A 13,180-nucleotide genomic window follows, 5' to 3' on the forward strand; every position below is an offset into this window, starting at 1 on the left:
CCCTGGGATTTCTTTGGAAGGAATGGTGCTAAAGCTGAAACTCCAGTACTCTGGCCACCTCATGCGAAGAGTTGACTCATTGGAAAAGACTCTGATGCTGGGAGGGATTGGGGGCAGGAGGAGAAGGGGACAACAGAGGATGAGATGGCTGGATGGCATCACTGACTCAATGGATATGAGTTTGAGTGAACTCTGGGAGTTGGTGATGGACAGGGAGGCCTGGCGTGTTACGATTCATGGGGTCGCAAAGAGTCGGACACGACTGAGCGACTGAACTGAACTGAACTGAAATACACAAAACCAAAGCAAACCCAAATAGCCCCTGTATCTCAGAGGCTTAAAAGAAAGTCTTATTTCTTGCTCAGATTATAGGTTCATCCCCGCCTGGTGGGCTCAGGGGAGTTTTTCCTCTCTTTGGGACTCAACCAGTGGGGCAGCTGGTCTGTGGAGCACTGTGGTGGAGGGGCGGGAGGACCCACAGGCTCTTAAAGCTGCTGGCAAGAAATGATGTCTGTTTCTTCTGCTCTGTGCCTCAGTTTCTTCTGGAAGGGCTGATGGACTACCTAGCTGGAACTTACCAGGGGGAACCTCCCAGTCAGGGTTTCCTCAGCAGGGGTTTCTGGCACCGGAAGTAATCCATGCCAAGACTCCTGGGGCCTGGAAAGCAGTTAGAACATGTCAGCGATCTTTATCTACTCAACTGCCCCTGGGAGGGTGAACTCAGCTGTTACTGCTGCGTAATGTTATCACACCACTGGTGATTAGCATTTATGGATTAGGCAATGGTTTCCTCAGGGCAGGTGCCTGGAATAGGAGAGTTTGAGGGGTTGGGGAGGGCATGGTGCTATTTCTGACTTACTTTAGGCTCTAGATCCTTTGATGTGTTTTACTCCAGCAAGTCTGTAACGGAGTGTTGACTAACATGTGAAGCCCAACTCACACTCTCCTGGAATTTCTCCAGGGACCCCCAGGCCCCACTGCCCTCCACCTATCTTTAGGCCATTCCTCTCCTCCAAAACCTTCAAGGGCTCCCTGTGGTCCACAGAAAAAAAAAAAAAAAAAGAACAGGACTGTAAGAACAGGACAGTTCCCATTGACTGAGAGCCTGAAACATGCCAGATTCTTCACAGACACTCTCTCAAGTCCTCACAGCAACCCTAGGAAGAAGGAGCTAGGATCCCCATTTTACAGATGTGGACATGGAGGCTCTGAGAGGTGCAATGACTTGCCAAGGTCATGCAGTCAGGGTCAAAAAGAGGCAGAACTGGTTGGTCACAAGATCTTTCTGACTCAGAGGCCTCTACTGAGCTACAGGGTCAGGGCCTGTTTTCCTTTGAGGGACCAGCTGTTCCAGGCAGGCTGGCCTCCCCGCCCTGCTCCTCGAGCAAGTAGGTCTCAACTCCCTTTCAAAGGCCGTGTAGAGTCTCACGGCCACCTCCCCAGACTGCTGGTTTCGTGAGTCCCGCACTGTCCCGCAGTTACTCACTTTCCTGTCCACCGGCCACGGGCTGCAGGCCCCTCCTCTCAGTCACCTGTGCATTTGTCATGCCCAGATGCGCTCAGTGCACATCTGCTACTCATTCAGCACTCCTTCAACAATTATTGAACACCTACCCACTGGAAAGTGAAATTGCTCAGTCATGTCCGACTCTTTGGGATCCCATGGACTGTAGCCTACGAGGTTCCTCCATCCATGGAATTTTCCAGGCAAGAATACTGGAGTGGGTTGCCATTTCCTTCTCCAGAGGATCTTCCCAACCCAGGGATTGAACCCAGGTCTCCGGCATTGCAAGCAGATGCTTTTACTGTCTGAGCCACCAGGGAAGTGGCTCAGCGGGTAAATCTGCCTGCAGGAGGCACAGGAGACAAAGGGTTTGACCCCTGGGTTGGGAAGATCCCCGGAGGAAGAAATGGCAATCCACTCCAGTATTCTTGCCTGGCAAACCCCATGGACAGAGAAGCCTGGTGGGCTATATAGTCCATGGGGTCCCGAAGAGTCAGACACGACTGAGTGCTGGGTGTAAAGATTCAGCAGAGAAGGAAACAAAATCTCTGACCTCATGGAGCTTATGTTCCAAGGTGGGAGACAGAAGAGGAGCTAATAAAGACATACATGGGGTGTCAAGGATGAAAGTAACATGAGGAAGAAGAAACTGGGTAAGGAGATAAAGCAAAACGGCTGTCTGAGGAGGCCTTACAAATAGCTGTGAAAAGAAGAGAAGCGAAAAGCAAAGGAGAAAAGGAAAGATATAAGCATCTGAATGCAGAGTTCCAAAGAATAGCAAGAAGAGATAAGACAGCCTTCCTCAGGGATCAATGCAAAGAAATAGAGGAAAACAATAGAATGGGAAAGACTAGAGATCTCTTCAAGAAAATTAGAGATACCAAGGGAACATTTCATGCAAAGATGGGCTCGATAAAGGACAGAAATGGTATGGACCTAACAGAAGCAGAAGATATTAAGAAGAGGTGGCAAGAATACACAGAAGAACTGTACAAAGAAGATCTTCACGACCAAGATAATCACGATGGTGTGATCACTCACCTAGAGCCAGACATCCTGGAATGTGAAGTCAAGTGGGCCTTAGAAAGCATCACTACGAACAAAGCTAGTGGAGGTGATGGAATTCCAGTTGAGCTCTTTCAAATCCTGAAAGATGATGCTGTGAAAGTGCTGCACTCAATATGCCAGCAAATGTGGAAAACTCAGCAGTGGGCACAGGACTGGAAAAGGTCAGTGTTCATTCCAATCCCAAAGAAAGGCAATGCCAAAGAATGCTCAAACTACCGCACAATTGCACTCATCTCACACTCTAGTAAAGTAATGCTCAAAATTCTCCAAGCCAGGCTTCAGCAATACGTGAACCGTGAACTTCCAGATGTTCAAGCTGGTTTTAGAAAAGGCAGAGGAACCAGAGATCAAATTGCCAACATCCATCTGCTGGATCATCGAAAAATCAAGAAAGTTCCAGAAAAACACCTATTTCTTCTTTATTGACTATGCCAAAGCCTTTGACTGTGGATCACAATAAACTGTGGAAAATTCTTCAAGAGATGGGAATACCAGACCACCTGACCTGCCTCTTGAGAAACCTATATGCAGGTCAGGAAGCAACAGTTAGAACTGGACATGGAACAACAGACTGGTTCCAAATAGGAAAAGGAGTACATCAAGGCTGTATATTGTCACCCTGCTTATTTAACTTCTATGCAGAGTACATCATGAGAAATGCTGGGCTGGAAGAAGCACAAGCTGGAATCAAGACTGCCGGGAGAAATATCAATAACCTCAGATATGCAGATGATACCACCCTTATGGCAGAAAGTGAAGAGGAACTAAAAAACCTCTTGATGAAAGTGAAAGAGGAGAGTGAAAAAGTTGGCTTTAAGCTCAACATTCAGAAAACGAAGATCATGGCATCTGGTCTCATCACTTCATGGGAAATAGATGGGGTAACAGTGGAAACAGTGTCAGACTTTATTTTTTGGGGCTCCAAAATCACTGTAGATGGTGATTGCAGCCATGAAATTAAAAGACGCTTGCTCCTTGGAAGAAAAGTTATGACCAACCTAGATAGCATATTCAAAAGCAGAGACATTACTTTGCCAACAAAGGTCCGTCTAGTCAAGGCTGTGGTTTTTCCAGTGGTCATGTATGGATGTGAGAGTTGGACTGTGAAGAAAGCTGAGTGCCGAAGAATTGATACTTTTGAACTGTGGTGATGGAGAAGACTCTTGAGAGTCCCTTGGACTGCAAGGAGATGCAACCAGTCCATTCTGAAGGAGATCAGCCCTGGGATTTCTTTGGAAGGAATGATGCTAAAGCTGAAGCTCCAGTACTTTGGCCACCTCATGCGAAGAGTTGACTCGTTGGAAAAGACTCTGATGCTGGGAGGGATTGGGGGCAGGAGGAGAAGGGGACGACAGAGGATGAGATGGCTGCATGGCATCACTGACTCGATGGACGTGAGTTTGAGTGAACTCTGGGAGTTGGTGATGGACAGGGAGGCCTGGCGTGCTGCGATTCATGGGGTGGCAAAGAGTCGGACACGACTGAGCGACTGAACTGAACAGAACTGAAGAAGATAAAGAGTTCTGGGTGGGAGAAGGAAAATATTTTAGAGGAAAATCTCTTGGAGGAGGTAACATGTGAGCAGAGACCAGAAAGCAGTGAGGTTGTTTGACACAGAGACTGGATAGTGAATGAATGAATGAATGCTTGAGTGAGTTGGAAACTTGACTTGGAGATGAAAGGAGGTGTGGAGGAAAGATTTTACCATCTTTCCCCCCCTTCCATTTGAAAAAAGTAACCAATCAATGCTTTGTTATTTCAGATGAATCTGAGTGGAGATTGGTCATCAGTATATAGTCCAGATGTGGGAGGGTCACCCTATCTCTTTTCACAGGGAACAGGGGAATTCCTTGCCCACCTAGGCTAGGGTAGAGATGGATGGTAAGGGAATCCAACTGTGGAGGACACTTGTTCTGAGTCAGCTAGATCCCTGCCACCCACTTCCTAACTGGAGCCCATTTTGGATCTGACTCTTTGCAACCCCATGGACCATATACCGTCAGGCTCCTCTGTCCATGGGATTCTCCAGGCAAGAATACTGGAGTGGGTTGCCATTTCCTCCTCCAGGGGATCTTCCTGACCCAGGGATCTAATGTCTCCTGCATTGGCAGGCAGGCTCTTTACCACTAGCACCCCCTGGGAAGCCCACAGAGGGGCTCTCTTTTTTCCTGTCCCAGCGTGGTTAGAGGTACTCAAGTCCCTGAGATCTTTCCACCTAGCAGCACTCTGAGGAAGTCAGTCCTATGAGTGTCATTTACCAATGTGCAGTGATGCAGGGACGGGTTCCAAATAATTCATCCAAGGATGGTTATTGATCCCACTCACAAATTCAGGGGCACCTCTTCCCTCAGCTTCCAGAACACCCAGCCTCCAACCTCTCTGACTCCTTGGCAGAGTCACAATTTCCTGCTCTGCCATTCAAGGTAGACTTCCTCCAGGCTTGGCCCTAGACGCTCCCTTTTTTCCTCTGAACCAGCAGCCAATGTTGTATCAAGGTGTGGTTTTAATTTGTATTTTTCAGATGACAAATAAATGCAAGCATCTTTTCATGGGCTTATTGGCCATTTGCATGTCTTCTAGCTTTTTCCTTCTTTCTTTCTCTTTGGCTGCACCATGGGGCAGGTGGGATCTTAGTACCCAGAATGAACCCATGGCCCCTGCAGTGGAAGTGTGGAGTCTTAACCACTGAATCACGAGGGAAGTCCCAAAGAGATTTTTTAAACCCAGGGGGAAATTTGGGAATTACTGTTGTTGTCCAGTCGCTAAGTCATGTCCAGATCTTTGCAGCCCCATGGACTGCAGCACACCAGGCTTCCCTGTCCAAATTTGGGAATGGATTGGATATTAGAGTTCACTGTAGTATAACTGTTCATTTTCTTAGGTGTAATAATATTTTTGTTGTTATGTAGGAAAATGTACTTTTTCTTAGGATTTCCTGTGGAAGTATTGAAGCATGAAGTACCAATAAGGCAGCGACTAACTTAAATAATTCAGAAAAAAACCTACATGTGAATATAGATAAATCTGAAAAAACAGGGGGAGGGGCAATGTAGGGATGAGGGAGTGGGACGAATAAACTATTGGATGTAAGATAGACTCACAGGTGTATTGTACAAGATGGGGAACAAAGCCAATATTTTGTAATAACTGTAAATGGAAAGTAACATTTAAAAATTGTATACAAATAAATTTGTTTTTAAATCTGGAAAAAGAACAGTCCAGGTGGAGAGTGTACAGTTGTTCCTTGTACTAGTCTTTGAACTTTTCTGTGTGTTTGTAAACATTCATTAAAGACAGAGTTGGGAGGGAGGCAGCGTTGCATGGTCCAAGCAAAAGAAATGGCAGGTCAGAGTATTCCAGTTAGTCTGAGAGTTCTGGTCTAAGGCCTCACCTCTGTACCTCACTTACCCTGCAGTGCATCCCTATAGGCTGGGCACCACTGGGCCCGTTTCACAGGTAGGGAATAGAGGCTCAAGGGGTGAAGTGACTTGCTCAAGGTCATACAGCCAGTTGAGACCAAGTTAAGATTTGTATTCATGTCTGTCCGAGTCAAAATATTTGCTTCTCTCTTTTGTTGTTCAAGCCTCTTCTTTCTCATCCCATTTCTCAGGGGTACTGCTCAGCTGAGAACTAGTGTGCATGTATTACTCAAATTCTCACAACAATCTGATGCAGTCCTTACTGATAATATCCACCATTTTACAGAGAGGCAGAGAGGTTAAGTAACTTGCCTAAGGTCGTGTTCAGCTGAGAATGTGGGAGACAGGAGTCGATGAACCAGGACAATCTGACTCTAGAGCCCTCATTTAAAGAGCCAAAGAAACACTGTGAAAAGTATAAACCACTTTAGGAATACAAAGCAGGATAACTGTTGGTTTTCACAGAATCCCTGCAAAGTCCTTTCTTCCTCTGACTGCTCTGGCATTCCAAGGGGATACTTGGCTCCCCAGTTCAGCAGGCGGCCCACTGAGGCTGAGGCAGGTTCTACTGTGCCCACTGCCTCAGAGGCCTTCCAGCCTGAGACTGATTGTAAAGCGTTGTTTGGATATGGCCACATACTATTCTACACAGGAGGATATCAATTTGTCTTCAGGATAGGAATTAGGGTCCAGATGGAATGCTGAGGCACTTAAAATCTACAATCTACTGGTCAAGGGTACCTTGAGAGATGGATCACCTAAAACTTTTTTTATTAATTGATTCATTTTTGGCTTATTCGGGCTTTCTCTAGTTTCGGTGGGAGGGGGCTACTCCCCAGCCGGTGCACCGGCTTCTTGAAAGTGAAAGTGAAGTCGATCAGTCGTGTTGGACTCTTTGCAACATCTTGGACTGTAGCCTACCAAGCTCCTCTGTCCGTGGGATTTTTCCAGGCAATAGTACTGGAGTGGATTGCCATTTTCTTCTCCAGGCGATCTTCCCGACCCAGGGATCAAACCCAGGTCTCCCGCATTGTAGACAGATGCTTTACCATCTGAGCCACCAGGGAAGTCCTAAATTGTGGTGCACGGGCTTCTTACTGCTGTGGTTTTAGGGCGCGGGCTCAGCAGTTGTCATGCACGGGCGTAATTACCCCACAGCATGTGGAACCTTCCCAAACCAGGGATCAAACCTATGTCCCCTGCATTGGTAGGTGGATTCTCAACCACAGTCCCATCAGGGAAGTCTGAGACCAGTCATTTTTTATTTAATCCCTTACTACAAGGCTTGGGTGGATTGCTTCTCCATCCAGGAGCCTCACTCTTCATTTGTACAATAGGAATAATAAGAGCACACATCTCAAGGTTGTTGGGGGTGATTTAATAAGGTAAGTAAAGGCCAGAGTCTCTTAAGGGCAAGTCTTCCCTTTGATGACTGTTATCTTTAAGCTCCTTAGGAGTCTTTGGGATGTGGAATCTGCCCAGAGCTACAACCTGTCCTTGGATTTTATCCATGCTGGTCTTGAGTCAACCTGGGGTCAGATCAAGCTTTTTTAACCTCAGGGCTTTGGCAACTGCTGTTTACCCTTTGATGTGACTCCTTAGGGAGGGCTTCCCTGACGTTAGTCCCCCTCAAACATATTCTCCTGTTTTATTGTGTTCACATCATTTATCAGTACCTGACATTATGAATTGATCTTTCTTTTTCTCCTTCCATTTGAGTGTTAGGTTCAAGATGACAGAGATTTTGCCTGTTTTGTCCTATGTAGCATCCCGAGCGCCAAGACATGCTCACGCACCCGTCTGACTTGCAATAAACGGTAAACCGAATTGAATTAGAGTGTGTACTGAGCCCGCTTGCCTACAGTCCGCGCTCTCCTGTCGCAGTGGGTGACGAGCCGCGTCAGACATTGCAGACTGTCCCTGGGCTCTCAGATTGGGGGCGTCCGACGGGCACTTCAGCGACGCTCCCCAAAAGCCAGGGCGGCGGCCGTTCCGGTGAGAGGGGCTGTCGCCATTTGGCGACCTTCCCCGCGGACCGCCGCGGGGGGGCCGCACGGCGGGGCAAGCGCGCGGTGAGCGCGCGCGCGGGTCTTTTGCGACGGTGCCCGGCGGCGCTGGCCCCGCCCCCGCGGCCCGCCCCGCCCCGCCCCCGCCGCTGCGCTCTCCGCCGGGCCGCTCAGGCCCCCGCCCGCTTCATGTGGCCGGGCCCGCGGCGGCCGGCGGCTGGGAGGGCGCGGCGGCGGCAAGAGGCGGCCGGCGAGGCCGGGGAGGAGGAGGCCAAGGCCCGCGCGGCGGCGCCGGCGGCGGCGGCCCGGGAGGCGGCAGACGGGGAGCGGCGGGAGCAGGCCCGGCCCGGCGCCCGAGCGGCGGCCCGGCTGCAGCATGCGCGTCCGCCGGGGGCTGCCGCGGCTGCCGCGCCGCTCGCTGCTCGCCGCGCTCTTCTTCTTCTCGCTGTCGTCTTCGCTGCTCTACTTCGTCTATGTGGCGCCGGGTATAGGTAGGAGGGGGATCCGGGGCCCCGGGGTGGGGGGTACCGCTCTGATCTCCGCGGGGGGGGGGGACTCTGGGAACCCACTGCCCCGCCCCGGGGGACCCCGGCTTTCGGAGGACACCCGGCTGGGAGGCGACTTGGAGCCTGGCGCTTGGAAGACTACGGGGACTCCGGCCCGATCCTCGGGAGACCCCCCCCTCTCCCCGCCACACGCCGGGCCCTCGGGGGACCAGGACCTTCCCGCCCTCTGAACCCCGACGGGCTCCGGAGCCTCCACCCCACTCTCAGCCTCCCGCCCACCCTCTGCCCTCCTTCAGTCTCGTATCCCCGCGCTAACCCTACGGTGCCTTCCGCGCGCGCACACACCGACACACACACACACCCTCGTCGTGCTGGGACGCCCCCTGTTCTGGCTCTGGCCTCCCCAGAACCCCCACTTCCCGCTGCTCGCCTCGGGAACTCCCGCCCCGGGGTCTCCTCCAGCCCCGGTTCCCGGCATTCCGCGGACCCCGAACCCCCCAGCCGCCCGCAGCCCGCCCGCCCCTCCCCGCGGAGCCCCGGTGCTGGGGTCTCCGGCGTACCACCATCCCGGTTCCCATCCATCCTTCTCCTCTCCTCTCGCCGGCGACTCTACCGTTTCCTGCTCGCTCCCCCTCCCTGCCCTTTCTTCCCTCCACTTTCCCTCGTTACGTCCTCCTAGTCCTCCGCCCCAACGCACACATCCTCCTCCGAACGGCCAGATCCCTTTCCTCGCCGGGTGCCATCCCCCCGCTCCCCCCGGAATTCCACCCCCCATTCAATCTGCAAGCCCCGGAGCGTCCCAGGCCGCCACTCCATCCCCTCCCCTGCCCCGCCTACCCCCAAGGGCACACCCTTGTCATTCCCACTCCCTGCCCTTCTGCCTATCTTTCTCCAGCCCTCACCACCCCTCTCTGGTCCTCAGCCAGTTTCTTCTCCACTGAAGTCTTGGGGGAAGGGGTGCTGTGTCGCCTTTTCCTTTCTTCCCTTCTTTCACTTCTGGCCTCTGCTGGCGTTAAGGGTAGAAGGGGACCTGTTCTGGCGCCGGGGCGGGGGTGGACGGCCCTAGAGGAGGAGCTGTGAGGAGAGCCTTGGGGAAATGGTGCAGGTGGGAAGGAGGAGCGTGGAGAAAAGATGGAATGGATACTGATTCTTCTCTCAAAGGCTTAGCCTTTAAAGGAAAGGCGGCTCTGGAGAAACTGAGCCCTGCCCAAGTAGAGGCTGTCTAAGACCACAGAGCAGACATCAGGGAGGAGAAGAAAGATACCAGAAGGAAGAAGCAGGGTGAGGATTAAGGTCAGGGAACTTGGAGGTCAGACTTGGATTCTGGTCCCTTCCCAGTATGACCTTGAGCGAGTTACTTAGCCTCAGCTTTTCTCCTCTGTAAAATGGGGGTGTGCATTAGGATGAAAAAACCTCATAGGGTTTTAAAGCTAGAAGTAGATAAATACCCTTTTAAGGCGCTTACCATTGTACTTGATGCTTAGAGAGTTTTAAAATAAACAACTATTGTATGTAGCTTTTGAGAAAGAAGAGAGTAGACGGAAAGTTTAAGGTATATATGTATGTATTTGCCTGACTTGGCATGACCATGGGGCCATAAGAAAACCTCAGTTTAAGGTGAAAAATGATCAGAAGATGCTGTTGGAAGTGGGGCAGTTTTGCTCTAAAAAGTCTGGATTATTTGGATGTTGGGAAAGGGTTGATGGTTTAACTCTAGAGAAAAACCCTTGAGGATTGTAGTAATGATTAGTGCCTTTCTGTTGACCTGTCAACACTGAACTAGCTGAATAGAGAAATTTCCAGATACAGCAAAAGATTCTTTCCTGATTTTTTTTTTTTTGAAGAGCATATTTCATTTGGCTAATAGTGATGACTTGAACTGCAAACTTGATCTCGAAGCTAGAACAGTTAACATCAGGGTGCTGTGACAGTGTTCTAGAAGAAGCGTGTCCCTCTGGGAAGGAACTGGGTGGCCGGGTGAGGAGGTAGGAATTTGGGCAGAATAAGAATAGGTGAGTAATTAGGGGAATTAATTGAGAAAAGAGTTCATTAGCATATTGGATATTAGAGTGTAATAAAAATGAGTGTAAAATGATGGATTTGAACCCAGAGGCAATCTTGGAGCCATAAGCCCTTTTGTGAAAGAAACAGGTTTTTTCCTGGTGTGGTTGCATATATCAACTATGTCTAAATGGAAAAATATATCCCACTGGGTTGGTAATCACCCTGTTGATTAGAGAGATTAGAAGCAGGATTCTGAAACAAAATGGAACTTATCAACTTAATTAAAATTCTTCAGAGGTAGATTTTCAGGTCATTGGAACCCCAGTGTAAAGCAGTAGGCTCTACCACACTTCAGTTCCTACCTCACTGGTAACTGAAAAAGATGGAAATCACTGAAATAGTCACTAATTTCTCCTTAAGTGTAAGTCTTCTAAAGGGCAGATCAATTTAGGATTCAAATTCTGTTAGTCGGAAAAGGGGAGTGGTTGAAAGGATGTGGAGTGATTTTCGGGTTCTCACATTGAGGAGTTTGGTAGTTTTATCTTGGCTTTCCTGTTAACTGACTTAATTTTTTAAAATCAGCTTTGGACAGAAGGTGGCAAATCTTTTCAAAAGGTTAAGGCAAACTAGAGAAAGAGAAGCTTTTTATATGCCTTGGGCTGTGAAGACCTTATTTGAGACAATTATTAAAATGAGCTTAGAAAATAATATTAGATGATATTCATGTGAAATTTCCATTTTTGCAGGTCAAAACCAGTTGTATGTCAGCAGTTTGATGTAGCTCAACCTAATACATTTTCAACTAATGACAATTCTGTGTTCTGGCATAACGGGAAGTATCAGACTTGTGTTTCCTTCCAGGTTTAATTTTTTCCAGTCCTGCTTTTGGTTTGCATTGTATACCCTGTGGCCACGTTGTGCTCAAGGGCTAAAGTGAAGTCCTTAATCCAAGAGTGTGTTACAGCTGTACTCAGAAATAGTCAGACTTGAATTTGAGATGTGAGAAAAATCACGTTAGTTATAAATATTTTAAAGTTGCTCACATGTAATATAGCCCAGCTACAGTTCCAGCGTAACTATTGTTAATATTTTTGAGATCTAACGCTGGCTCTCAATATCAGTGACCCGTATAGTCTGAGAGCGAAGGGAAATTTTCCTGGGCTTGAGGGCCATCTGAAATGGGGGTCCTGGTACCATTTGACTTAGAAAATTGGATGTGAGGAGGATCACTAAATAGGGCTATAATGTGTTTGTAACAAATACAGAGTGCTCTTAGCTACTTTGATATCCCCATGCTGATCCAGTTTAAGTAATTTAAAAAGACAGCTTCGTTGGCCATTATGTTTTTGTTATTAAATCAAAAGTAGTGTTTTAACATTAGCAGCTTAAAAGTAGAAATGAAAAGGATGGGGCAGAAGTGTCAGGGAGGTGGGGGTTTTGAAAAAGGAAGAGGAAAGGAATGTGGTTATGAAAGTGCATACGTGCCTCTTTCTCTGCAGCCCCCTGCCCTCTCCAGCCTCAGTGGTTACTGTTGATTTCATCACCTGTCTCACCTGCACTTTTGAAATATCCCTGTTCCTTTCAGAATTCTGAAGAGAACTTTGGACATGTTTATGATCTTTTAACTTAGGAAAAATCCAAGAGCTCAGAGTCCCTCTGTTCCAGTGTGACCGGGTCTTTTGGAAGATAAGTGAAGTATTTATGGATGTACCTTTGAAGGGCTGATTTTTAAACTCTTATGAAGTTTATGGTGCTGTCACACGGGAAGGTTGTTACAGCAGTTACTCACGTTTGCAAATCGTTTCAGTTACTGATTTTGAGACATGCCCGTGCATTGTTAGAGCCGTAGTCTATATACTGAGGACATTTTATTAAAGTTCCTCTGTTTAATTTTGCTTTTGTTGAGGGAAGGAAAGGAGGAGTGATTTTTCCCTTTGGGCCTGCTTAGTTCCAAGACAAGTTTGATGTATGGCTGACTTTTGGAAGGCAGAAATCAGTCATTTCAGTCCCACCTGATTTGACCAGACGACCTTGAGCAAGTTCCCTTGATTCTCTGATCTTATCCTTGGCCACAAAACAAAGCTGTTTGAAAAACTAGAACTGCCTTAGCCAAACTTCTAGTGAGAAGTTTTTTTGTATAGAAAGTTGATAATTCATGCACATTCTATACGAGATTTGGACCTAAGATTCTAGGTAAGATACATGTTTTATATAATCAAATGCAACCTTTTCTAGTAACCCCAGGAAAATTTCAGATCCCCTCCTAAGTGTAGTATGAAAATTGTTGATCCTCACATGCAAGTGGCCTCAAAATGCTTTGGTGCACTTAGTTCCTGAGCTTTTCTGGAGTGAAATACGCACTGTGAATGTGGGTTATTTAGAGAAAAAAGGCATCACCCTGTTAAAGGACCTGCTTCTCCCCAGTGGCTGGCTCACTCAGATATTTCCTCTGAGTATTACATTGTATCAGTCTTAGAAGGAAAGCACATTTGGAGAGCAGATTGAGGTTATAAAACTGAACAGCGGCACATTTGACCAGGATTTTGGTGATGTTTTATGTCTTTCTGCAGAAGTTTGCTATGTTGGAAACAAAGTCTTAGGTTTGAAGTTGAAATCTCTTGAACAGTGAAAATGTGCTGGTTCTAGACAGACTTGGGAAGCAGTGTTCAGACA

At 48.2% G+C, this 13,180-nt stretch overlaps 1 protein-coding gene across 4 annotated transcripts in view; it reads left to right on the forward strand.

Annotated features, from left to right (window-relative positions):
* B4GALT5 (beta-1,4-galactosyltransferase 5) overlaps positions 1–13,180 on the forward strand; it is a 100,099-nt gene that overhangs the window by 14,783 nt on the left and 72,136 nt on the right. The window contains exon 1 of one of the 4 annotated variants that reach the window (XM_086331428.1): positions 8,184–8,488. The exons of 2 other annotated variants lie outside the window; for them this stretch is intronic. In XM_086331428.1, the coding sequence (XP_086187554.1) occupies positions 8,374–8,488 (115 nt within the window). In that variant the 5' untranslated portion in view covers positions 8,184–8,373. Of the gene's footprint in view, positions 1–8,183; positions 8,489–13,180 lie in introns of those variants that run through there. One more of the 4 variants, XM_086331441.1, reaches the window with a different exon arrangement.

Source organism: Bos grunniens, chromosome 13 (genome assembly GCF_055505025.1).
Source record: "Bos grunniens cultivar Pamir isolate PY7600 chromosome 13, Bosgru_T2T1.0, whole genome shotgun sequence".
In the NCBI taxonomy this organism is placed as follows: Eukaryota; Metazoa; Chordata; class Mammalia; order Artiodactyla; family Bovidae; genus Bos; species Bos grunniens.